Consider the following 24,929-nt stretch of genomic DNA (forward strand, 5'->3'; position numbering starts at 1 on the left):
AGATATACATGGTGTCGACAGAAGAAGCCATGGGAGAAGCTTCCAAGACATCATATGACTCATCCGCTAAAAACATAGCCTGAATCTCCATATTGGAAAATAAAGAGGAACAGTCAACCCCCTCTCAAGGGCCATAGTTAGAGAATGGAAGTCTTTAACCAAGGACAGAGAGGCATACACTGCATAAATAGCAACCTGAAGTGCCAGGTTCAAGCCAGAAAAGCATTTCTTCAGGGAAGACTCCACCCGACGATCCACAAAATCTGAGATGGGAACCTCCTCAGAGATAATAGAGGGACGACCAGATGAATAAGAAAGCAGCGGATCAATCTTAAAAAAGGAGGGGAATTCGACATCACCTGTGGCCAGAGGTTAAAGGCAAGTCAAAAATTCTGGGAGATCCGCCTTTTCTGGATCCTTCCATTCCCATAGGAGAAGATTCAACACTTCTTAATTGACCACCAAACAAGTAGGCGGGCAAAAATGGAACAGTTGGAAAAGGACAGAACTTGGATGAGGAACATAAATCTCTAAATATATATACCCTGGTTGTCCCCTAAAGATCTGAAAAGGGCCAAAAGATCTGATTTTTGAAGAAATTATGACCGGGGCAGTGCTTCCGCCACAGGAGAGTCCAGATCCTCCTCATATTCAGGACAGGCCAGGAAGAGGAAGAGGAAGGTGAGGAAACCACCAAAGAAGAGACTGAAAAGGTGGGAGAGGAGGGAGAATAGCGTACTCCCCCAGAATCTTTAGATCTACAGAAACCATCTGAGATGGAGGCCAAGAGAAGCTGAAATTGATCCTCAGACAGACCCAAACCATGAGAAGATCCAGGGAGAATCTTCTCTGGTTTATGATGTTCCCTCCCCTACTGTGCGTCTCTGGAGCAATGATGGCACTTAACAGCTTTCTTCCTGTGTTCCATAGTTAATGAAGGAAACAGAGGAGGGTGCCCTGAATATAATCAAAAACAGGACCCCAGGCAGGCCAACCCAAAGCCTTCAAAAACAAATATTGTGCCCGAAGCATAGAAAAAACAAAGCAATGTATGCCATATGAGAACATAGAAAGTGAACAGAGAACAAACAAAATCTTTGTCCTCCTTGGTAATTTTGTTTAATTTACTTATTTATTTGTATACAACAGAAAGTGGAAAGAAAAACACAACCGTGAAATCTGAAGTCTGAGTGAGTTGTGGAACATAGCACATAGCCAAGGTAAAGAGGCCATACGGCAAAAAAACGCAAAGGAACCAACCCGACAACAAAGACCACCACAACAGAAAAGAGGAACCTGTTTCCAAGACAGTGGAAACCATGCTCTGCCGGCCTCCCACCACCCGAGGGAGCAATACAACATAGTAAGCCTCACAAGGCTTATGAACTCCAGAGCGGCGCTTGCTGCCAAAGGCATCACAAAGAGACAAGGCGCTCAGGGTGTCAAAATAGGGGAGACATTTCGGTGTTAAACAAAGATGGCCAAAGTCACGCTCCCCACCGAAACTGGAGCATGAGTAGCGGAACACAGAGCGTGAAGACACAGCACAATGAAAAGGCTGCACCGCACAAGGCCAGCAAGGGCTACGCAGATCGTGAAGACGCCACATATGGAAAAGGAAGTACTGCGCACAGACCCAGCAAGCTCACAGTGCAGCAATTACTAAATGCATGATCCACATGGCGGCGGAGCCTGACCACAGGGACCAGGAAGGAACGAAACGACGAGGAAAGCCCAGCCAACCCCAGCATTTCCAGGTCACAGGCCCCCAACCTCAAGCATAGTGCCCAGAACAACGCAAGATTGGGGAAAGAGGGAACTAAGAAGCACTACACAGGAGCGTGAAGACACCGCATATTGAAAAAGAAGCACTGCGCACAGGCCCAGCAAGCGCACTGTGCAGCAATTACTAAATGCATGATCCACAAGGTGGCGGAGCCTGGCCACAGGGACCAGGAAGGAACAAAATGAATGAGGAACGAGGTAAGCCCAGCCAACCCCAGCACTTCCAGGTCACAGACCCTCAACCTCAACCACAGTGCCCAGAACAATGCAAGATTGGGGAAAGAGGGAACTAAGAAACCCCCAACAGGCACAGCACACCACAGTATTGGGACAAGAAATAGGGTTGAGTAGGTAATGACTTTTAAGTCAGGCCGGCCTGTTGCCGCCAGTGAAATATTACGAGGGTGCACATTACTGCCCACAAGACGTAGGGCCTTTGTATGACTTTTTCACTGTAACACAAAGAAGGGTGGAACATGGACGTTCAAGAGAGATTAGCAAAAGCAATTCACCTGTCTGCTCATATCCTCTAAACCACAGTGGAATGCACCCAACCTAATAGTTACTGTACTCAAAGTATACAGATCAGAAAAACACAAAATCAGTGATCCTATTGAATAATTTCCCTGAAAATACAAAATTGGACTGATGATGTCGCTTCACTTCTAGTTTCCCAGAGTTGCTTTTATTTTTTATTTTTCTTGAAACTGTCTTTTGTGTCAAAGCAACCTGCATTGTGTGGTTTAATTCTACACAGATTGTGACTTGTAACAAAAAGGATTAAACAAAAATGCTTAAAGGAATTATGATGCACAGTAACAGGAGTAAAGCACATAAAATGTCGGACAATGCAGATATTGTGTAAGCACCATTAAAACTGGGTAATATAACACCCAACATTTACAGGGCTATAAATTAGCAAACCAGTGGTTATAAGCGCTATATAGTAATATTAATTTACACATCATCTCCAATATAATTTGAGGGCATTTGATAATCAAGATTCCCTTAAAATGTGGACAATTTACACATATTTTTAATTTAACAACTGGAAATGTGCAAGAATATAACCTATCACAGTAAAAAAACGGAACTCACAGAAATCTGCAATGATAACACTAAAGACCTGTACAGTATATAATTTGATTTTGCAATACATCCAGCTCTCCTGCCTATCCATTCTTCAGCATGAGATTTTGACCTAACAATTTTATAATCGATTATAAACATTTTAACTTTACAAACAAAAAAGAAAATTAACTAAAAACACAAAAAATATTGTCCAAATAATTTGCTGTTTTAGCTGTTTGGTGGCTCCTCTGGCATTAGTTCAAATGATAGCGGAACTAATTCTCCACCAGCATGCAGATCCAGTTTTGAATGGCATTCAGAGTCTATAACTGAAATACTCTTTTCTGTACTTTCAGTATTTTCACACTCTTGGTTAACAGGTTCCAGACCCCCTTCAGTTTTTTGAGCCTGAGGAATATTTTCAGTGCTGCTCACGGATTCCTCAGTTTCCACAGACTCACAATTCGGATTTTCACTATCATCTTTCTTGTCATCGATGCCCTCTGTACTAAGCTCATTGTTCATTTCAGACCCACCCAAGTCATTTTTAACTTCCTTTTGTTTGTATTCTGCCTCTTTATGACTGGATGTTTTTATTTTAGGGCTACCAGAAGTTAGTGGACTCTTACCATCCTTCGATCGTTTATGAGCCGGAATATGGCACTTGGGAGCACATGGTGAGCAGGGCTTTGGAAGAGTCTTGATGTCCTCAATCTTTCTTTTGCATGGGGGTCCCCAAATAAAGTGTTCAGGTGGGTGGTAATGACGTCTGGCAAACCGAAGAAGTTTCCTTCTTTCTCTTCGATCTCTAATTGTGTATACAAAATATTCCAAAGCACTCTGTTTAATGTTGGGAATGGTGTTCTCCACAAGAGCCTCCTGGAGGAATATTTTTACAAGAGGTACTTTGAAACTCTCATATCCAAGTTCACCAAGACTTTTCAAGATGCGGGTGATTCTTAAATAGTTGTGCTGGGATCTGTGGATGCAGAAAAGTACCATCAGCTTACAAGTGCACATTATCAGATGTACATTAAAAGGGTAATACGTAAACAGAATTCAAAATCCCAATTTGGATTTACACACAGCTTGGAATGAGGCCCTCAATAATTGAAAGCCACGCATAACTGCTATGATACTGATGGTACACTGGGTGTACAGCTAATTCATCATATTAAGGAGTGAATGAAAATTGCCTCTAGAATCATCTCATTTCTCGCATTGAACACAGCAGGGACATTTAGTTCTCTTTAGTTTTTGCAATGATGATTAAAGTGTCCAATGTATTTAAGGTCCATTTTAATGAAACAGCAGGTTTGTATATTACAAATAATAGGAAAAGGATTGACAAACATTATTTTTCAAAGGTCAAATTTTCACATATTGTATGTTGCTTTTTAAGAATTCAAATTTTAAAGAGATTAACAAAAAATACCAGGTGTGTTCATTTATGAGTCGTGGGCAGCTGAGGATACACTCAAAGATCTTCTCTTAAAAATTCAAGCCCTCAAACCTCCTTATACTTTTATGCCATTATAAAAGGGACCTTGGGAACGTGCTCACAACATTGCATATTTTTTGCATTTCGTACGCGTCCCTCGTTGAAAGAAGGGGACATTCCAAAATTTTAGATCAATAATTTGCACAAGCGTATTACTTTTCTTCTGTATTCCTTTTGTAATTTGTAATATAATATTTTGAAAATACCACTGGAATCTTTGTCAGTCTTTCTTCAGCATGAAGGATGATGCTCGTTTATAATGAAGTTAGTGAGGGAGAAAAGAACATTTACATCTGAATTAGTGGCCATTAAAGCTAATATATAACTTTTAGAGAGGAAATTTACAATGCAAGTGGTGAGCCCACATTTATGGCGGAAAACCGAGGCATGCTGGAATTAGGTTTAGACGCATTACTCCAAGAAAATTAAAATGCAAAATAGAAATTTAGAGTAGCTTGAAATACAAACAGCAAATTGTTGGCCTACAAGCTGAAAAAGTAAAAAAACGCCAGAATAGTTAATTACATTAAAGACTCAAAAGGCTTGAAGCAAAATAATAAGTAAGATCCAACAGTATTCCTGGAACTTTTTTGATCCACTACCCATTCACATTCAGAAATGGAGAACTACCTGAAGATAAAATCTACTGTTCCCTAAAGATAAACATCTAATAGCTTAAACCCTGAAAACCCATTCTACACATTCCAGGAAATAGCAACTTCACTCCATTTGGCAACTAACTGGAACCTTGTCTCACTGATTTCGATTATATATTTTGAGACTTTAAATAGTTCATTAGATTTAGAATCTAGAAGCTGCAGACTCCTCTCTTAATTGATAACTTTTTAGACAATTGACAATCAGGGAAAGCCATGGTTCACATGGCAAACATCCTAAACCATGCCTTGTAAACAATGCGAACGTTGCCCACGCAAGCGTAACCACGCCTGCCGGAACAACGCATAGCTTTTTCTGTGCCTTAACCACCCATGCGCTAAACTACGCATATGCATGGTTAAGGCACAGAAAAAGCCATGCGTTGTTCAGGAAAGGCCGTGGAGGACGTGGTGAGGTAAGTGCAGCTGGGGCAGGGGTGGAGGGTGGATTAAGGAATTTGAATTGGGGTGTTTGGGGCATTGGGGGTGGGCATTTTTTGTAAAGGATAGCGTTGGGGTATTTTCTTTTTAGGGCTTTGGGGGGTCAGGCTATTTTTTGTTTTAGGGGCAGGTGTGGGGGGATTGGGTATTTTTTATTATATAGGGCTTAGGGTGGGGGTGAAGAAGTTAATTTTTAAGGGGTGGGGAAAGGTTTAAGGAAGGGCGGGAGGAAGGGGGAGGGAGGAGAGAAGAGAAGGAAGGATTGGGAGAGGACGCTGTGAGGTACATGGGGTTAGGGAAGGGTTGTTGGGTAGTTTTTAGCAGGTGGCTGGAATTAGGGCTTGAGGTGGGTGGGGCAAGTCAAGGTTCTTTAGTTTTTAGGGACAGGGGTGGGGGGGTTGGTGTAGTTTTATTTAGGGCTCAGGGCCAGAGGGGTGCGGGGTCGGGTAGTTTTATTTTTTAGGAGTGAGGGTGGGTGTGAGGGTCGGGGTACTTTAGTTTTTAGGGGCAGGGATTGGAGTATTTTTTTTTTAGCACTTGGTTGGGATAGTTTAGTTTTTAGGGGCAGAGGGTCAGGATATTTTTTTTTGTTTAGGGCTCAGGGAGGTGGGGGTGTTGGGGTACTTTAGTTTTATGGGTCAGGGTGTGGGGTAGCTTGGTTTTTAGAGGTAGGGGTAAGGATAGTTTTTATTTTTAGGGCTTAGGGTGGGTGGTGGTGTCAGGGTAATTTAGTTTTATGGGGCAGGAGGTAGTTTTTATTTTAGGGTTCAGGCAGGTGGGAGTACTTTAGTTTTTAGGGGCGGGTTTAGTTTTGGGCCTCTGGGCGAGAGGGGGTTGCATGAAAGAACCATGCACGCCGTTTCGCATGCTGTTTCCACACATGCCGTTACTAGGCATGCTTTTACAACACAATTCATTGTAAAGGCATGCATGGTAAAGGCATGCATGGAAACAACATGGTTGTGGTTCCGACCACGTTGTTAAGGCATGCGTTGTTCCGGCATGCATGGTTCCATTATACAACTGGTGAGATGGATTTACATGAATGTTCCCAGATTGATTTGGCCCCTATGTATGCTCATTATTTAGTGTACGTGTACTGGAAAGAAAGCTACAAGAGTTCATGAACACTGCATGAGACCTGCATTAGAATTTGTCCGTCCAGGCAGAACCAATATGAAGATGTGCGTGAAAATTATAGTTAGGTTCTTGTGAGGCTAAAAATATTTATCACTTCAATGATAAACATTAGATCACTTCTTCATGCATAACAGAAGGTTTACAATAAGATAACATACAATTAATTTACATTGTTAAGATTGGCAAAAGCATACCGAAGCCTCAGGAGTGATATCATTGATAGACTCATACCAATCCTATCATAAAGTGAATTAGAATTATGAAGAATGTGCATTTAATACATATGAACTGGGGAAAAACTTCATAATCCTGTTCTAAATAATATCTTCCAATGGGCAGTAATGGGTACTGTTTAATTTCACAGATATTTGCAAAATATTTGGTGCTAGGATAAAGATGTGCACTGTCACCTCTGTCACTCAACTTGGCTCTTGAGCCCACTGCATAGTATATTAGGCAGAGAGAGACTAGAAATGGAGCTACCCATATAGAGGATCAATTATAGACACTTTTGCATGCAGAGAATTTGATATTATTGATAACAAAAATATGATCCTATGCTGTTATTTGATTTCTGTAATGTTTTATGGAGTGGAATATTAAATGAGTGATTAGTAGCTTACAATTCATTGGGAAATATTAGGGTCTCCGAATATAACTGATTATCTGAATAACACTGAAAAATACATTGTTTGATGGGATAAACTGAAAATTAAATATTAGGGGTAAAATTAATATCTACATTTGTATCGTACCCAAACCACAAACAGAAATGCTGACATTTCAACTAAAGATAAGGAACAAAGAAAAATAAAGCTGTATATAGGATTGTGTGTTTAAGAAAATTATCAGAAGGCTCACACCCTATAACATGCCTGCAAATTGTTTCAGATAAGCATACAGTAACCTGGGTCTTTGATGAGGAAGATCCTATTATCCAACAGAAGTAGCAATATGTAAATACACACAAGAAAAGCAGAGAAATAAATCCAAAAAGAGTCAAAGACATTAAGGCTCTCATTACGAGCGGTTAAGGGCGCCACATCACAAGTTGTGGGGTTTGGCAGAAGCCAAACCTCCACAAAGCTGCCTGACCCGCCGGTGCGATTGCACCAACACGGCCGGCGGTGAGCACGAGGCTGCAGGCCACCAGGCTTTCCGTGGCAGTCACCCCGCCATGATAACCCTGGCGGTAATGCACCCGGCGACAGGAATCCCCATTCCTGTCACAGGGAAACGCACCCCAACACGTCCACACACATGCAGACGACACCCCGTCCACACACTTACAAACACCCCCCCACCCCTTCACGTACACATGCATTCACACCCCTCGGCATAGGCACACATTCACACAGATACCCCCATTCACTTGCATACATGCAGACACACCCCCCAACTAATTCGCATACATGCAGACATACACCCCCACTCACTTGCACATACATGCACACAAACATTCACGTTCAATAGCATACATGCACGCATTCACCAACCCCTCCGCATAATTGCACTCATACTACCCCCTCCGCATACTCGCACTCATGCACCCACACACACACACACCCAATCCCCCCATTTCATCCCCCATACCCTCCTGGTTAACTTACCTTTTCCAGTGAGCTGGTTGTCCGGGAGGGGATGGGTCCTGGTGGTTTTGCATCACCAGCACCACGCCAAGCCATATTACGGCTCGTAATACGGAGGGCGGAGTTTTGCTGGTGTGGCGGTGCTGGCAATGCAACTGCCTCTTTGGAGTTGGACTTCCACCCATAAATGGGCGGAAATCCTCCAATGACTCCTATTATGGCGGTCAGCAGACTGCCAGCACAGACAGTTTGTTGGCTGCAGCGGCTTCGGCGGTCTTACAAAAAGATCGCCGAAGTCATAATGAGGCTTAAATGTAATAAATGTGCTGCCTGAACTGGATCGATAGTCCTGAAACAGGAGTTTTGTGTAACATACTGCGCACGGACAGCAACAAACAATACTATATATATATATATATATATATATATATATATATGGAAAATGTCACTTACCCAGTGTACATCTGTTTGTGGCATGTTCCGTTGCAGATTCACATGCTGTGCACTGTTCCTGCCATCAAATGTTGGGCTCGGAGTGTTACAAGTTGTTTTTCTTCGAAGAAGTCTTTTCGAGACACGGGACCGAGTGACTCCTCCCTTTCGGCTACATTGGCATGGGCATCGACTCCATCTTAGATTGTTTTCCCGCAGAGGGTAAGGTAGGAGTGACAGAGTGAGAATAGTAAAGATGTCCATGCAATAGGATAGAGCTGTATGTACAAAGTTGAGGTAAAGGAATGTTTATTTCCATATGTACAATTTACACATCTACACAGTAATGTTTGGTAAAAGTATGAGGTGTGGACCAAGTGGCTGCCTTACAAATCTCGGTCATTGGTATGTTTCCTAGAAAGGCCATTGTTGCTCCTTTCTTTCTAGCGGAATGTGCCTTTGGTGTACTGAGTAGTCGTCTTTTAGCTTTGAGGTAACAAGTCTGTATACATTTCACTATCCATCTGGCTATGCCTTGTTTAAATATAGGGTTACCAGTATGGGGTTTCTGGAATGCGACGAACAACTGTTTAGTTTTACGAAATGCTTTTGTTCTGTCGATATAATAGATTAGAGCTCTTTTTATATCTAATGTATGCAGAGCTCTTTCTGCCACTGAGTCTGGCTGTGGGAAGAAAACTGGAAGTTCCACTGTTTGGTTTAAATGAAACGGTGAAATGACTTTTGGTAGAAATGTTGGATTTGTGCGGAGAACCACTTTATGTTTGTGTACTTGTATAAAGGGTTCTTCAATAGTAATGGCCTGTATTTCACTAACCCTTCGTAATGAAGTAATTGGTACTAGAAATGCCACTTTCCAAGTTCAGAATTGGATCTGACAAGAGTGCATGGGTTCAAAAGGTGGACACATGAGTCGTGTAAGCACAATATTAAGATTCCATGAGGGTATTGGTGGAATTCTTGGAGGTATGATTCATTTTAGTCCTTCCATGAGGCTTTAATGACTGGTATCCTAAATAGGGATTTTGTGTGTTTAATTTGCAAATACGCCAAGATTGCAGTGAGGTGTATTTTGATGGATGAAAAGGCTAGATTTGCTTTTTGTAGGTGTAGTAAGTATTCTACGATGTCTTGTATGGACGTATCCAACGGCGTGATGTGTTTTGCCTGGCAGTAGAAGACAAATCTTTTCCATTTGTTAGCATAACAATGCCTGGTGGTAGGTTTTCTTGCTTGTTTAATGACTTCCATATACTCGTTTGGAATATTTAGATAGCCAAACTCTAAGATTTCAGGAGCCAGATTGCTAGATTGAGCATTGCTGGATTGGGGTGTCTGATCTGCTGTTTGTGTTGCGTTAACAGATCTGGTCTGTTTGGAAGCTTGACGTGAGGTAATACTTAGAGGTCCAACAGTGTGGTGTACCACGGTTGGCGTGCCCACGTTGGTGCTATAAGTATTAGTTTGAGTTTGTTTTGATGCAGTTTGTTGACTAGAAATGGAATGAGTGGGAGAGGGGGAAAAGCGTAAACAAATATCCCTGACCAGTTGATCCATAGAGCATTGCCCTTGGACTGAGGGTGTGGTACCTGGACGCGAAGTTTTGGCATTTTGCATTTTGGTTTGTGGCGAACAGATCTATGTCTGGTGTTCCCCACTGACGAATGTATCTTTGTAGTACTTGGGGATGTATTTCCCACTCGTGAGTTTGCTGTTGATCCCGACTGAGATTGTCTAATTGATTGTGAATTCCTGGGATGTATTGAGCTATTAGGCGAATGTTGTTGTGAATTGCCCAATGCCAATTTTTTTGTGCTAGGAGGCAAAGTTGTGATGAGTGTGTTCCCCCCTGTTTGTTTAGGTAGTACATCGTTGTCAAATTGTCTGTTTTGACAAGAATGTGTTTGTGAGCCAGAAGAGGTTGAAAGGCTTTTAGTGCTAGAAATACTGCTAGCAGCTCTAAGTGATTTATGTGTAGCTGCTTTTGATTGCTGTCCTTGTATGCTGTGATTGTGGAGGTGTGCTCCCCACCCAACCATTGATGCATCTGTTGTGAGAATAGCGTGAGGCCCGGGGTCTTGAAAAGGCCGCCGTTTGTTTAAATTTGTGGGATTCCATGACTGAAGCGAATAGTGTGTTTGGTGGTCTATCAAAACTAGATCTTGGAGAAGACCCTGTGCCTGCGACCATTGTTTTGCAAGGCACTCCTGCAAGGGCCGCATGTGTAATTGTGCGTTTTGCACAGTTGCGATTGCATGATGCCATCATGCCTAGGAGTTTCATCATAACTCTGACTGTGTAATGCTGATTTGGTTGTATTTTAGGTATCATGGTGTGAAATGATTGCACCCTTTGTGGGCTTGGACTTGCTATTGCTTTTTGAGTGTTGAGTGTAGCTCCCAAGTACTGCTGAATTTGTGATGGTTGAAAGTGTGATTTTCTTGAGTGTTGGCCTTTATTAGCCAATCGTCGAGATATGGGAATACATGCATATGTTGCCTCCTTATGTATGCTGCTACTATGGCAAGGCATTTTGTAAGTACTCTGGGGGCGGTTGTTATCCCGGAGGGTAATACCTTGAATTGGTAATGTTTTCCTTGTATAACAAACCTGAGGTATTTTCTGTGAGATGGATGGATGGGTATGTGAAAATATGCATCTTTTAAATCCAGTGTTGACATGTATTCTCCCTGTTTCAGTAATGGGACTACATCTTGTAGTGTCACCATGTGAAAGAGTTCTGATTGAATGTATAGGTTGAGAGTTCTGAGATCTAATATTGGTCTTAGTGTCTTGTCCTTTTTGGGAATAAGGAAGTACAGGGAATAGACCCCTGTTCCTTTTTGTTGATGAGGTACTAGTTCTATGGCTTGTTTTGTTAATAATGCCTGCACCTCTGTTTGTAACATTGTTAGATGTTGCGGCAATAGTTTGTTCACTTTTGAGGGAATATTTGGAGGGAAATGTGTGATTTCTATGCAATAACCATGTTGGATAATTGATAGTACCCATGAGTCTGTTATTATGTTTGACCATTGATTGTGGAACATTTCCAGTCTTCCTCCCACAGGGTATGTGTGTTGTGGAAAGGTGATGGCGAAGTCACTGTTTATCGCTAGTAGCTTGTTTTGTAGCTTGGAATTTTCCCCTGGATTTGGGAAATTGCACACTGAAGGACCATCGAAACCCCCCTCTTTGATACTGAGATTGGTATGAGGGCTTTGTCTGTGAGGTAGATGGTTCTGATGGCTGTGGCCTGAAACCACCCCTATACTGCGGCTTCCTAAATGTCCGTCTGTATTGGGAAGAGTAAAGCGCTCCCATCGCTTTGGCTGTATCCGTATCCTTTTTCATTTTCTCTTTGGCTGTGTCCACTTGTGTGCCAAATAGCTGTTGCTGGTTGAAGGGCATGTTGAGGACCGCCTGTTGAATCTCAGGTTTAAAACCTGATGATCTAAGCCATGCATGGCATCTAATTGTCACTGCTGTGTTTATTGTTCTTGCAGCAGTATCAGCTGAATCTAACACAGACCTTAGCTGGTTATTTGTTATTGCCTGACCCTCCTCTACCACTTGCTGAGCTCTTTTTTGGTATTCTTTGGGGAGATGTTGAATGATGTCGTTCATCTCATCCCAATGTGCTCTGTCATATCTTGCGAGGAGGGCCTGTGAGTTAACTATGTGCCACTGGTTGGCTGCTTGTGACGCTACCCTCTTTCCTGCTGCATCAAACTTTTTACTCTCCTTATCTGGAGGGGGTGCATCTCCAGATGACTGCGAGTTGGCCCTCTTCCTCGCTGCGCTGACCACTACTGAGTCTGGGGGCAGCTGTTGGGTGATAAATACTGGGTCTGACAGTGGTGGTTTATATTTCTTCTCCACCCTTGGTGTTATGGGCCTTCCCTTAACCGGTTCCTGAAAAATCTGTTGGGCATGTTTAAGATGTATGTGTTGAGGACAAGGTATTAAAAAGAAAGTTGTCCTCTAGTGGTTCGGTGTGCATGCTCACATTGTGGAAAGCAGCATCCCTAGCCAAAACCTGTGTGTAGGAGGTGCTATCTTCAGGTGGAGAGGATTTAGAAGGATAGCACTACGGGCTATTGTCTGACACAGGATCATCATAAAGATCCCACTGGTCTCGATCTTGATGCAACTGCAAAGTGTGTGTGGGGGACTGTGCAGTGCGTGTAGTAAGAGGAGAAACAGTTCTGTGAGGAGAATGCGGAGGAGAATGTGCTGGGGAAAACTGGTGTGGCGGAGATTGCTCTCTTGGCACTTTAGCCTTTGGCTGCTCAGGGTCCGAACGTCCTTGGAAAGCCAGTTTTCTTTTAAATTTGAGAGGAGGTGCTGTAAGGATTTTTCCAGTATCCTTGTGGATCTGTATCCTTGCTTGTCTCTCATCAAATTCTTCCATTTGGTGAATTTCTTCCTAAAATCTGTGGCTTTCTTTCATCTGTTTAGAAAGTCCATGCTCCTCAGTATATGAGGCTTTTTTCGACTCCGAATCCGTTCTTTTTCGAAATACCCATGGTGACTGTAGGCCTCTGTTCCGAAAGACTCTTTCGGGATTTCGATTCGACGAGTCGATGTCGAACTTTTTCGGAGACTGTGTCTCGAATTGATTCCGAAGGCTTCGATGCGGATGTGGCCTTTTTCGGTGCTGAGGGTGTTGCTTGGTCACCGCTTGATTTCTTGCGGGTAGAGCCATGGCCTTCCGGCAGGGGTGTCCCGATGCCTTTTGTTTGGTCTTGGACTGGCTGTGGGTTTGGGTCGGGACAGGCGTACTCACGTGTTGGCCTGCTGTCGGTGGGAGTCGGAATCGTCAGAATCAGATCCTTGAATGGAGATGGCTATCTCCTCTTCTTCAACGTCGAGGTGCTCAGTACTCTTCTACGCCATTTGTAGTCATTTTGCCCTTCGATCCCTCAAGGTCTTCTTGGAACGGAAGGAACTGCAGGCCTCGCAAGTATCCTCTCGGTGGCCTGGTGACAAACCCAGATTACAGACCCGATGTTGATATGTGTATGGATACTTTGCGTGGCACTGAGGGCAGAATCGGAACGGGGTCTGGTCCATGAACGCTTCCTGCGGTCGGGCCGAACAGGCCCAGGATGGGCGCGGGTGCCCCGAAGGGCAACCGAAGGTGTGTTTCGCCGGTGCTGAGGTGTTGATACAAGATGGTTCGCGATCGAAAATAAAACTGACGATTTTCAGCGTTTTTAAAAAATTTCCGAATCGAATAACCGGAGCGAAGAGGAACACGTCCGAACCCGATGGCGGAAAGAAAACAATCTAAGATGGAGTCGATGCCCTAGCGCAATGGAGCCGAAAGGGAGGAGTCACTCGGTCCCGTGACTCGAAAAGACTTCTTCGAAGAAAAACAACTTGTAACACTCCGAGCCCAACACCAGATGGCAGGAAACAGTGCACAGCATGTGTATCTGCAGCTACACATACCACCGATTATATATATATATATATACACACACACACACACACACACACACACACACACACACACACACACACACACACACACACACACACACACACACACACAGTTGGACAGGGAGAAACTGATTATAATGACTCAGACTACAAACAGAACAGTAACTGATGAGCAATCATGAATTTCTGATGAACACTCTCTCGGTCACTGGGGTCTTCCATCGCAGCTTTTTTTGCAGTAACTTACTCATTTAAATGCTGAAATCGGTCCTGCCAGTTAGCAGCTCTCGTAATATTTCCATTTTTATCGGTCAGTTTAATTCCATAAAACTCCAGCATCATTTTGTAAGCCAACATAAACTTCTTAATTGCTTCTTTTGTTTTTTTGAATTCCTAAGGAGAAAAACTCATGGTTATTTACAACTAGTTTCACACATAAACAATTTTGAACATCAAACACATTGTCCTAATTCTGCTTTGAAACATATTAACTGTGTGTTCCTATTTCATGATTAACGAAAATTATTCACACCTACTTAAGATATCTGACTGTGCTAAACATACATTTGGTGTTCATTATGTCTTATGTAAGTGTTCCTGCTGTCACACAAACTAAATAATTTTGCCACATAGCAATAAGACTAGCAACAGCTACAAAGTTTGTTTTTAACTATTTTACTGTGCTTAGCTATCAGCAATTGTTCATATTTCTTGCTTGCGATCACTTGTAAGCAATACATCACCCTAATGCAAGGAGAGACATAACCAGCCGAGCCCTCCTTTTAAATTGTAGATCACACATCTATCACAACAAATGGTTGCCTCAAAGGGCTCTCTGCACAAACTGCGCTCTGTTTCTACCAGCGCCAGAATCTGAGAAGGGCAAACTCCACTCTAAATTCGTGCTGGTTGCACACTTCTCTCAACAAGCTAACATAATTCTCATAGCAACCATTCAATTGCATTCTAGTATGTTAGATGCACTAATTTCTCACGAGTGGTGCATGCACCAGTAAGTCAAACCTGCTGTAGGTTCTTATTTTTTGACAGCATTAAATATTTTAATGACTTATTTTACCTCAATCTCATAAGTAGTCAATTCCTTTGCATAGAAGTTCAAGCCTTGTTCTCTCAAAGGAAAAAGCCTGCAAAACAAAATTACAATATGCGTGACCGGGCTAAATTCCCAAATAAATACCCATAAAATAGTTGTCTTAAACACTCACATGAAAGTACAGTGTTATTTGTTTTAAATGTAGTATTTTAATAATACTATAATAAAACAACATACATACTACAGGACATCTATTATATCTCTAGTTTACAAAATGACAAAAGGTAGTTTTTCACAGTATCGTCCCCGCTTAACCAATATTTCTTTTATAGGTAAGGCTCAGTGATTTCCATAATTCAGTGATTCACTTGCTAGCAGTAGCCTAATTCGCCAAATTACATCTTGAAATTCCCAGGCAGTACTACTATTATAGAGAAGTAAAGCTTCAAACTTGTAGGTGGTGCCATCACTGCTCATGTGCATTATCATATATCCAGGTACAGTCATGATATGCAATGTGCAGGCACAAGCTATGGCTTGATACTGGCAAGATGTGAAAGTTACTGAATAATATGTCCTGGTTACAATGCATAGGTAACAGATATGGCCAGTTTCACAAATTCTACAACACAATTAACTTGTTCTACCGCCAAATTAAAAACATATACACAAGCCATATGCCAAATTTCAACATGTTGGGCTAGGTGGAAGAGTGTTTATAGCTAAGGATGTCAGTGATATTTACCACAGGCATGTACAGTGGTAGGGAGCTGATACACCCCCCCGCTACACAGGTGGATATACAACTCACTGCAGCATGGCCTGCGGTCGTTCCACACCACCCAGTCTACTCTGGTCCCGGAGTATACTGCTAGCAAGAGGAATTTGACTATTGACTGCACACACAAAGAAGTGAAGAGCTGCATCACAACGAAATGGCTCATAAGGTAGTTGCAGCACTCCCTGCTACATTTAGGCCCAGCACAAACACAGCCGAAAGCCATTCAACGGGAGTGGCCTGCACTCCTACATAAAAGAAAACTAAACCTCCAATAAAACAATGCAATGGCCAACCAATCAAAAGTGGTAGTCAATTTTGTCCATCATGCTTGACTTCAGCAACTATATGGTGCTTTAAAAGTCTGTGCTGTGTCAGAGACCCGAATCTGGATGACGAGTAAAACGTTTCAAAGGGTCAGTCTGAATGTGACTAAAATCTGGACTAGTAAAATACGGGGTGCATCCATGCCTATCTTAAACTATTAGAAACGTATTCAGATATATTAATCAATGAGTTCAAAGGCAACATTAAACATGATTTAGCTCCGAGTTAAAATATCAACTAACAAAAATACAAGTACAACATGTATAATGAAACAGAAACGGGATGCAAAGCAAAAGACTAACATTTCTGAAATCGCTGTGCGGATTTTACAAGCAAGTTGTAAGAATCTTTAATTCTGAAGAGACCAAACACCATTCTCCAAATTATTATTTTAAATGTTAATTATTTCATCAGCACGTACTTAACAAAAACAACAGGTAGTTAGTTAAATAACTTTATTCGGCTAAATAGTCATAAAAGTATGAAAACATAAAAATGCATCACATAATAGTCAATACGGTAAATGTTTTCAAAACAGAAATACAAAAAATAATTAACACCACAGAATACATATCACAAAAAAACACTCCTGAGTAAATCATACATGGTTGAAACAGATTAAAATACAACCAAAAAGTAAAACCTAAATCCTTTACTTCATGCTTTAGTATGAACAACGAATGTTAATCATAGAATGTTAATCATAGAAATAAACAGAAAGAATCCAAACTTCTCGTTTTATTAAGCGTTTCATACAACTGATTAATGAACTAAAGACTTCTGCGTTACCTAGCTCCTCTAAATAAAACATTCCCTTCATATAAGTACTAATACTAGTTCCAGTTTTACGTTTTGCTAAGAAGCATGACCGGCATGATCGATATAATGTGAAAAAAAGCATAAAGCGAATGATACTTTGTTGGGAGGGACTGTCACAGCGACTGTCACTAAGACTGATTGGGAGAGGTAAAAACCACCTCCCAGGTGAGGGAATGATAAATGAAAATCTAACGAATTAAGGCGCTGTAGTGTTAAATACATTATTTGATGGGGACTGTCTATAAAAGTTAAGTAGAATTCCAGCCCCTATCTAGGAGGGAACACCATTAACGGAGTGAGGATTGGTTAAAAAAAGAATCCCTGGGACACCCATACTTGAAAAAACGTCTCTACAATAGCTAACCAGGGGATGTCTGCCATATTATCTAGTGGTTGACACACTCTTAAAATTGTTGGAATCTAGGAGTCAATAATGTGCTCCATTTATGGTTTGAGTCGAAGGGAATTCCTAAATAATTAAAATTAGTCACTGGTTACTGGAACACCTTCTACTCTATGTACTTTGGTTTTAGTGCATTTTGGGCTGCTAATGATAGTAAAGGTCTTCGTTTGATTTACCTTCAGATCAAGATAATTTATAATATAAAAAAGGAAAATCACAAAAAGCATCCATTAAACTCTGTAAACCATTTGCAGTTTTCGATAACAGATTACCCACTTTTGGTATACCCAACCGATTTTGTGATAAATATCAATCCAACCCACTAATATTAAATAATACATTGAAACCAAAAACGGGGCCAAGATGCCACCTTGATGCACACCACGTCTGCTACTTAATGGTGGGGTGCACTCACCCTCTGGGCCATAACAAATTATAACCGTAGTATCGCAATGCAGAGGTCTCAGTAAAGTGACTACTGCCTTTTCTACCCCCAGAGTTTCCATCATTAGCCATAGCTTGGAACGGTTTACAGTATCAAACGTGCTTGAGAGAACCATTAACACTAAGGCAGGGAACTTTTCTTTGCATGTTGCCTCTCTTTCCAATTAAAAGGGATAGGATTAGGCATTGTTCCACAATATTGGGAGACAACAAATTGGCTGATTCTTCTTGACCCCTTCGCTGCCAGGCCTTTTCCCCCTCAGGTGCCAAGCCTTTTTTTGGCTGCATGGGGCAAGTCGTACTTAGGACCTCGCAACTTTTTGTCCACATAAGCTACCCCTGCCAAATTTGCGTCCTTTTTTATCAACATCCTAGGGATTCTAGAGGTACCCAGACTTTGTGGGTTCCTCTGAAGGAGACCAAGAAAGTATCCAAAATACAGCGAAAATTTTGTTTAAAAAAAAAAAAAAAAAAAAAAAAAAAGGGCTGCAGAAGGCGGCTTCTGGTTTCCCCCCCTGAAAACGGCATTAACAAAGGGGTTGCAGTGCTAAAATCACCATCTTCCCAGCTTTCAGAACGGCAGACTTGAATCAGAAAACCCAATTTTTCAACACAATTTTGGCATTTTACTGGGACATACCCCATTTTTACTATTTTTGTGCTTTCAGCCTCCTTCCAGTTAGTGACAGAAATGGGTGTGAAACCAATGCTGGATCCCAGAAAGCTAAACATTTCTGAAAAGTAGATAAAATTCCGAATTCAGCGTGGGGTAATTTGTGTAGATACTACAAGGGTTTTCTACAGAAAATAAAAGCTGAAATAAAAAAATATTGTTATTGAGGTAAAAAAAAAACAGCAATTTTTCTCAATGTTTTACTCTGTAACTTTTTCCTGCAATGTCAGATTCTTTAAAGCAATATACCGTTACGTCTGCTGGACTCTTCTGGTTGCGGGGATATATAGAGCTTTGTAGGTTCATCAAAAACCCTAGGTACCCGGAGCCAATAAATGAGCTGCACCTTGCAAATGGTTTTCATTCTATACAGGGATTCATTTTCTGAAATATTAAGAGTGAAAAATAGGTATCAAGAAAACCTTTGTATTTCCACAATGGGCACAAGATGAGGTGTTGAGAAGCAATGGCTATTTGCACATCTCTGAATTCTGGAGTGCCCATGCATGTGAATTACAGGGCATTTCTCAAATAGACATAATTTTTTATTTTTTTTACACACTGTCTTACATTTGGAAGGAAAAAAAATTGAGAAAGACAAGGGGCAATAACACTTGTTTTGCTATTCTGTGTTCCCCCAAGTCTCCTGATAAAAATTGTATCTCACTTGCGTGGGTAGGCCTAATGCTTGCGACAGGAAACACAACATGGACACATCACATTTTTACATTGAAATCCGATGTTTTTTTTTTTTTTTGCAAAGTGCCCAGCTGTAGATTTTGGCTTTTAGCTCAGCCGGCACCTAGGGAAACCTACAAAACCTGCACATTTTTGAAAAACAGACATCTAGGGTAATCCAAGATAGGGTGACTTGTGGGGCTCTCACCAGGTTGTGTTACCCAGAATCCTTTGCAAAACGCAAAATTTGGACCAAAAAAACAACAACACTTTTTCCACATATTTCGGTGGCAGAAAGTTCTGGAATCTGAGAGGCGCCACAAATTTCCTTCGACCCAGCGTTCCCCCAAGCCTCCCGATAAAAATGGTACCTCACTTGTGTGGGTAGGCCTAGCGCCTGCGACACGAAATGCCCCAAAACACAACGTGGACACATCACATTTTCCCAAAGAAAACAGAGCTGTTTTTTGCAAAGTGCCTAGCTGTGGATTTTGGCCTCTAGCTCAGCCGGCACCTAGGGAAACCTGCCAATCCTGTGCATGTTTGAAAACTAGACACATAAGGGAATCCAAGATGGGGTGACTTGTGGGGCTCTCACCAGGTTCTGTTACCTAGAATCCTTTGCAAACCTCAACATTTGGCCAAAAAACACTTTTTCCTCACATTTCGGTGACAGAAAGTTCAAGAATCTGAGCGGAGCCACAAATTTCCTTTCACCCAGCATTCCCCCAAGTCTCCTGATAAAAATGGTACCCCACTTGTGTGGGTAGGCCTAATGCCCGCCAAAGGATAAGCCCCAAAACACTATCTGGACACATTCAAATGATCAAATACAAAACTATCTGTTTTTTTGGGGGGGGATGGGGGGGAAGGAAACACCTGCGTTTTTGGTCCTGGGCTCAGCAGCCATCTTGGGAAACATACCAAACCCAAACATTTCTGAAAACTAGACGCCTGAGGGAGTCCAGGGAGGTGTGACTTGCGTGGATCCCCCAATGTTTCATTACCCAGAATCCTCAACAAACATCAAATTTAGCTGCAAAAAAATCAAAATTTCCCCACATTTCGGTGTGGGATCACCGCACCGGGACAAATTTCCTACCACCCAACGTTCCTCTAGGTAAAATGATACCTCACTTGTGTAGGTGGGCCAAGTGCCTCTGACAGGGAAGAGCCAAAAACATGTCGAAATTGAGGGGGAACCAAAGCAGGTCCAAAAGGGCAGTTTGAAAAAAAAAAGAATTTAGGCTGACAAGTGCAGCAGAATTTTTATTAGTATAGATGAGACAATGTTGGGTGGTAAGGATTTTGTGGATTCCGGCAGATTCCAGAAGGTTCCTTCACAAAAATGTGGGAAAAATGTGTGATTTCCAGCAAAGTTGGATGTTTGCAGGGCACTGTGGGTAAGAAAATTGTGTGGGGTGCATGTGAAGCACACCACCCTCGAATCAACCAGATGTCTACTTTTCGGATGTGTCTAGGTCTTGAGGATTTTTCTACATGGCAGCGTCTCAAAGTCCAAAAAGTGCAACCCTCACTATTCCAAGTGGGACAATTTTGAGAGTTAGCCAAGCTCTCATGGCCCAAATGTAAAACCGAAACCCTAAATAATTAAATGTCCTCCTGCTTGCCGTGGGTTAAGATGTTTTAGTGTGCGGGGGGAAGAGCTGAAAGACTGTTACCCCCTTCAGTTGGTGTGGGGGCATAACCAGGCCCATACTGGTTGGTAGCCACCACCCCACTATTTGTTTTTCTTTTTTAATTCCCTGGCATCTAGTAGACTTTCTGCCCCCCTGGGTTGTGGATCAGGGGTAACTGCCCCATCTGCCCACTGGTGGGCAGAACAACTTTGGCCCCATTTATTTGGGGTGGGGTATGGTTATATGTCCTGGTCTCTGGTGGGCTTTCCGCCCCCCTTGGGGGCAGATGGGCCTTCCAGAAATAGGCCAATCAGAAATTGCCTAAAATAAATGTGCCCTTCGTCCCCCCCTGGGGAGTCACCCATGCATAACTTTTTTCCACAAAAGGTATTCAGGTAGGATATGTTCCCTTTGCCCCCACATACTAGGGATTCTGAAGGAATCCAGGGTTTCTGGATTGTCTCAGAGTGAGCCAACAAAACAGCCAGCATGTAGGAAAGTTTTATTAAAAAAAAAAAAATGGAAAAAAGTGCTGCACAACAAAGCAAGTTTATTTTTCAAAAAGTGACATCTTTGGTTGTCTAAAACGAGGGGATACCCCAGGCCAACAACTTAGCTGCAGCTTAGAATGGATATTTCATTGTGTACATACCATGCATTCATTTTTTATTATTATTTATTTATTGAATTTTGCAGATTAGCAACAACATATGGCCAACAGCCGCAGGGCAAGTAATCATTATCACCAACATTATAACAGACCTACCCCTGTGCATCAATTAACATTTTGTGTCTGTAGCAGGCCCAGAACCTAGGGACTATAGTAACAATACAGTGTATAGCACAAGGCAAAGAAAAAGGCTAAACATAGTTACCTTAACCTGTGGAGGCCATTTATGGAGGGGGGGGAGGGGAGGAAAGGCAGGGTATTTCACTCTGCCAACATCATCAGGTGAGAGGTGCACCAAGGGCTGGCCCTGCAGGAAAATTCCCTCAGGATGGGTGTGCACCTTTCAGCACAGACATCCAAGTCACATTATTTAAGTCACAGACATAAGATACATCTGGAGGGGTGCCCAAACAAACCGGGCGAGAGCCGGGCGGCATCATCTCCCAGTAAGCCTTCAGTTGCTCCTGACAGTATGCTGCATCCCTCAGCCAATCCACCCCAAAAGGTGCATGATTCCTCCCCCAACACATTGCCACTCTGCGCTTTGCCAACACCAGCAGCAAGCCTACTAACTTCCTTGATGCAGGCTGAATATCCTCAACATAACCTGGGAGTGTGAACTTGGGGGTGCTTGGTGCTTTCATACCGGTCATTACATCAATTGAGTCCAGCACCTCCCAGCAGAAGCCCTGCAGCCCACTGCAACTTCAAGCTGAGTGCAGAAAGTCTGCATCCGGCGACAAGCATCTGATGCATCTGCCATCCACTCTGATACTCATACTCCAGAGACAATTTGGTGAATAGAATATCCAATTTAAGATCTTAAAATGAATTAATCCCAATCTGTAGTTGGGGGAAAGATCTTGCATATGTGCGCAACAGTATCACCAGACGTCGTCTGGAAGGGCCTCACCCAGGTCTGAATCCCACTGCGCCCTGGCCTTGGGGACTGCAGAGAGAGTGGTGGCCTGCATGGTAGCGTACAAGCCGGTGACTAGCTTACGGGGTATCGGGGCCTTGTATAGTAATTCAAGTGCATGACCATGCATTAATTCATACAGAAAATGTAATGAATGAAAAACGTGTATGCAGGAAAACTAGACATATCTGAAATAGGTCATAGATACAGAGTTTAGGAATACTGTTTTTTATACAACTCTTACTTTGGAGTTAGTACTATCACATGCGTCAGAAGGCATTTTCCAAATTGTGTTCTTGCTGGATTCAATGTGGAAGCAAAACATGGAAAGAAAATCAACTGATAATAACAATCCATGTACACAAAGTTCTCCTGATAAAAATGGTACCCCAGTTGTACGGCTGGGCTTATTGCTGCCACACAAAAGGCCTCAATATGCAATGAGAAGACATCAAGTTTTTGCAGTGAAAATGAACCCCTTTTGGCGATTTAGTAGCTGCAAGTGGCTCCCCAGGGAAACCTAACAAACCTATACATTTCTGAAAACAAGACACCCATGGGAGTCCAGGGTGGTTTGACATGTGGATTCCACTACATTTTACTATCCAGAGTTTCCTTGCAAATGTCAAACTGTGGCTACAATCATGCATTTTACTCATATTACTACGAGGAAGCTTTTGGATTCTGTATGGAGCCACAAAATTCCCACATTCTCCTGATGACAAAAAAAGAAAAGAAAAAAAGAAATCCCACTTATGTAGCTGGGGATAGGGCCCATGAATACAATGGATCCCAAAACGCAATGTTCTACATCCCAGCAGCTAACACCCAGAAGTCTCACACTTTCCCCAATAAAAATGGCGCCCCATTTAGGTGACATGCCTCGGTATAATGGGCTTTTTGCCTCCTTGGAGCAAGGGGGAAAAGTGCAATTAAACCCCTTAATCTGACTTCCTGGGGCAGTAAGACAGTGGGGCATTGAGGCTCAATGTTTTTTCAGGCTGCCTCCCCACCCCATATTTAGTTACACAAATAATCCCCGGTATCTATTGGGCTTTCCGCCCTCCCAGTCTGGCCCGCTGAGGTAGCAGGAAGACACTGCGACCCACTATGCACAGTACAAAGCCTGGGAAGGCCACACCCACTCTTTAGGTTTTTATTTTTTCTTTAAAAAAATATCCCTGGTGTCTAGTGGACTTTCAGCCCCAACTGGGGGTGGGGTGGGAGGGTATCTGGGGTATGAACAACTCCAATCTGCAATCCTGGGAGGGGGGTAATGGGGAGCAGAACGACTGTTGGGTCAACTCCGGAGTTGGGGTCACAGATCGATGCATGGGTGGACTACCCCATCTTCCTGTTTTTCACCAAGAGTACATATTGTCTAGTGGGATCAGTGTGCCCCTAGACGGGTTGATTGGGGGTAAACTCCCCAATCTGTCCACTGACTTAATTTCAATATCTACAGGAGGCTAGAGCATGGCTTACTGCAGATACTCCCCCCACCCCCACAAACATTATGCCTGGTGCTAGGGGTGGATTACGGGTTGGCACCTATTAGCACGTGTTAGATTCACTTTCTCTCATTATGACATTATTTACAAAGAAAAAGCTTTTGGTGCTTCAGAGGGATATTTATTTAAAACTGTGGTGGATGAAGTGTTCAAGTCTACTGCATTCTTACCGTTAGCAGCTGGCCCACCTTAGTTAAGTAGTCAAATATACATCTACTCTATGCTTTACATTTTGCATTAACTGCAACTTCTCCTGCAGGTGAGCAGTGTTTAACTCACAAGGTAAAGAAGATGTAACTCTGGTTTTTATTTCAACATGAACAAAGAGTCTGTTTTAATGCTAGGGGGCTTTTTCTATATGTGATTATAACATTTCACCACGGTTTATTGATATCTTGATATGTGTTTAACTTTCGTTTTCCATACAAAACTATTTGACCCCATGAGCCAGCTATTTCCTTGAGCCATTAAACAACCTAAACAGTAATGTTCAGAAACTGAGGCAGTGAAGTGTTGGAATAGATAGACTACAGTAATTTAAATAATACCACATTGTATCAGTTTTAGACCTGGGCAGATTTGCATGGGTTACGTTAGGAGGCTGTGGGGGAGCAGACAAAACTCAGGGGAAGGAAGTGAGATGGGGCGGTAAAGGATCCTACAAACGTCTCTCTGTCCGCCTTTCTGCAAAGCCCGTGGTGGGAAAAATGGGGAGGGTGAGGAGTAGGAACAGTGCTGAAGGTGGAAAAAAGATACATGGAATGCAGGAATGACTGCTGGTCATGTGGTGGCAAAAAACGAGGTGGCGTCACAAGGTGTGGACTCCGGAGGGGCAGAGTTCTACAGGCATTTTATTATAGATTTATTAGAAATTATCCCCCAAAGAAACTGGCAACAAGGACAAATGAGATAGTAAATCTGTTTTGGTT

At 42.4% G+C, this 24,929-nt stretch overlaps 1 protein-coding gene across 1 annotated transcript in view; it reads right to left on the reverse strand.

Moving 5' to 3' along the window:
* Positions 1-2,452: 2,452 nt before the first annotated feature.
* Positions 2,453-24,929, reverse strand: part of OGFRL1 (opioid growth factor receptor like 1) — a 183,775-nt gene continuing 161,298 nt past the window's right edge. Inside the window, exons 5-7 of the mRNA XM_069235709.1 lie at positions 15,163-15,229; positions 14,332-14,477; positions 2,453-3,835 (exon numbers count right to left, since the gene is read on the reverse strand). Of these exons, the coding sequence (XP_069091810.1) occupies positions 3,085-3,835; positions 14,332-14,477; positions 15,163-15,229 (964 nt within the window). The 3' untranslated portion in view covers positions 2,453-3,084. The remainder of the gene's footprint in view (positions 3,836-14,331; positions 14,478-15,162; positions 15,230-24,929) is intronic.

This window comes from Pleurodeles waltl, chromosome 5 (genome assembly GCF_031143425.1).
Source record: "Pleurodeles waltl isolate 20211129_DDA chromosome 5, aPleWal1.hap1.20221129, whole genome shotgun sequence".
Lineage (NCBI taxonomy): Eukaryota > Metazoa > Chordata > Amphibia > Caudata > Salamandridae > Pleurodeles > Pleurodeles waltl.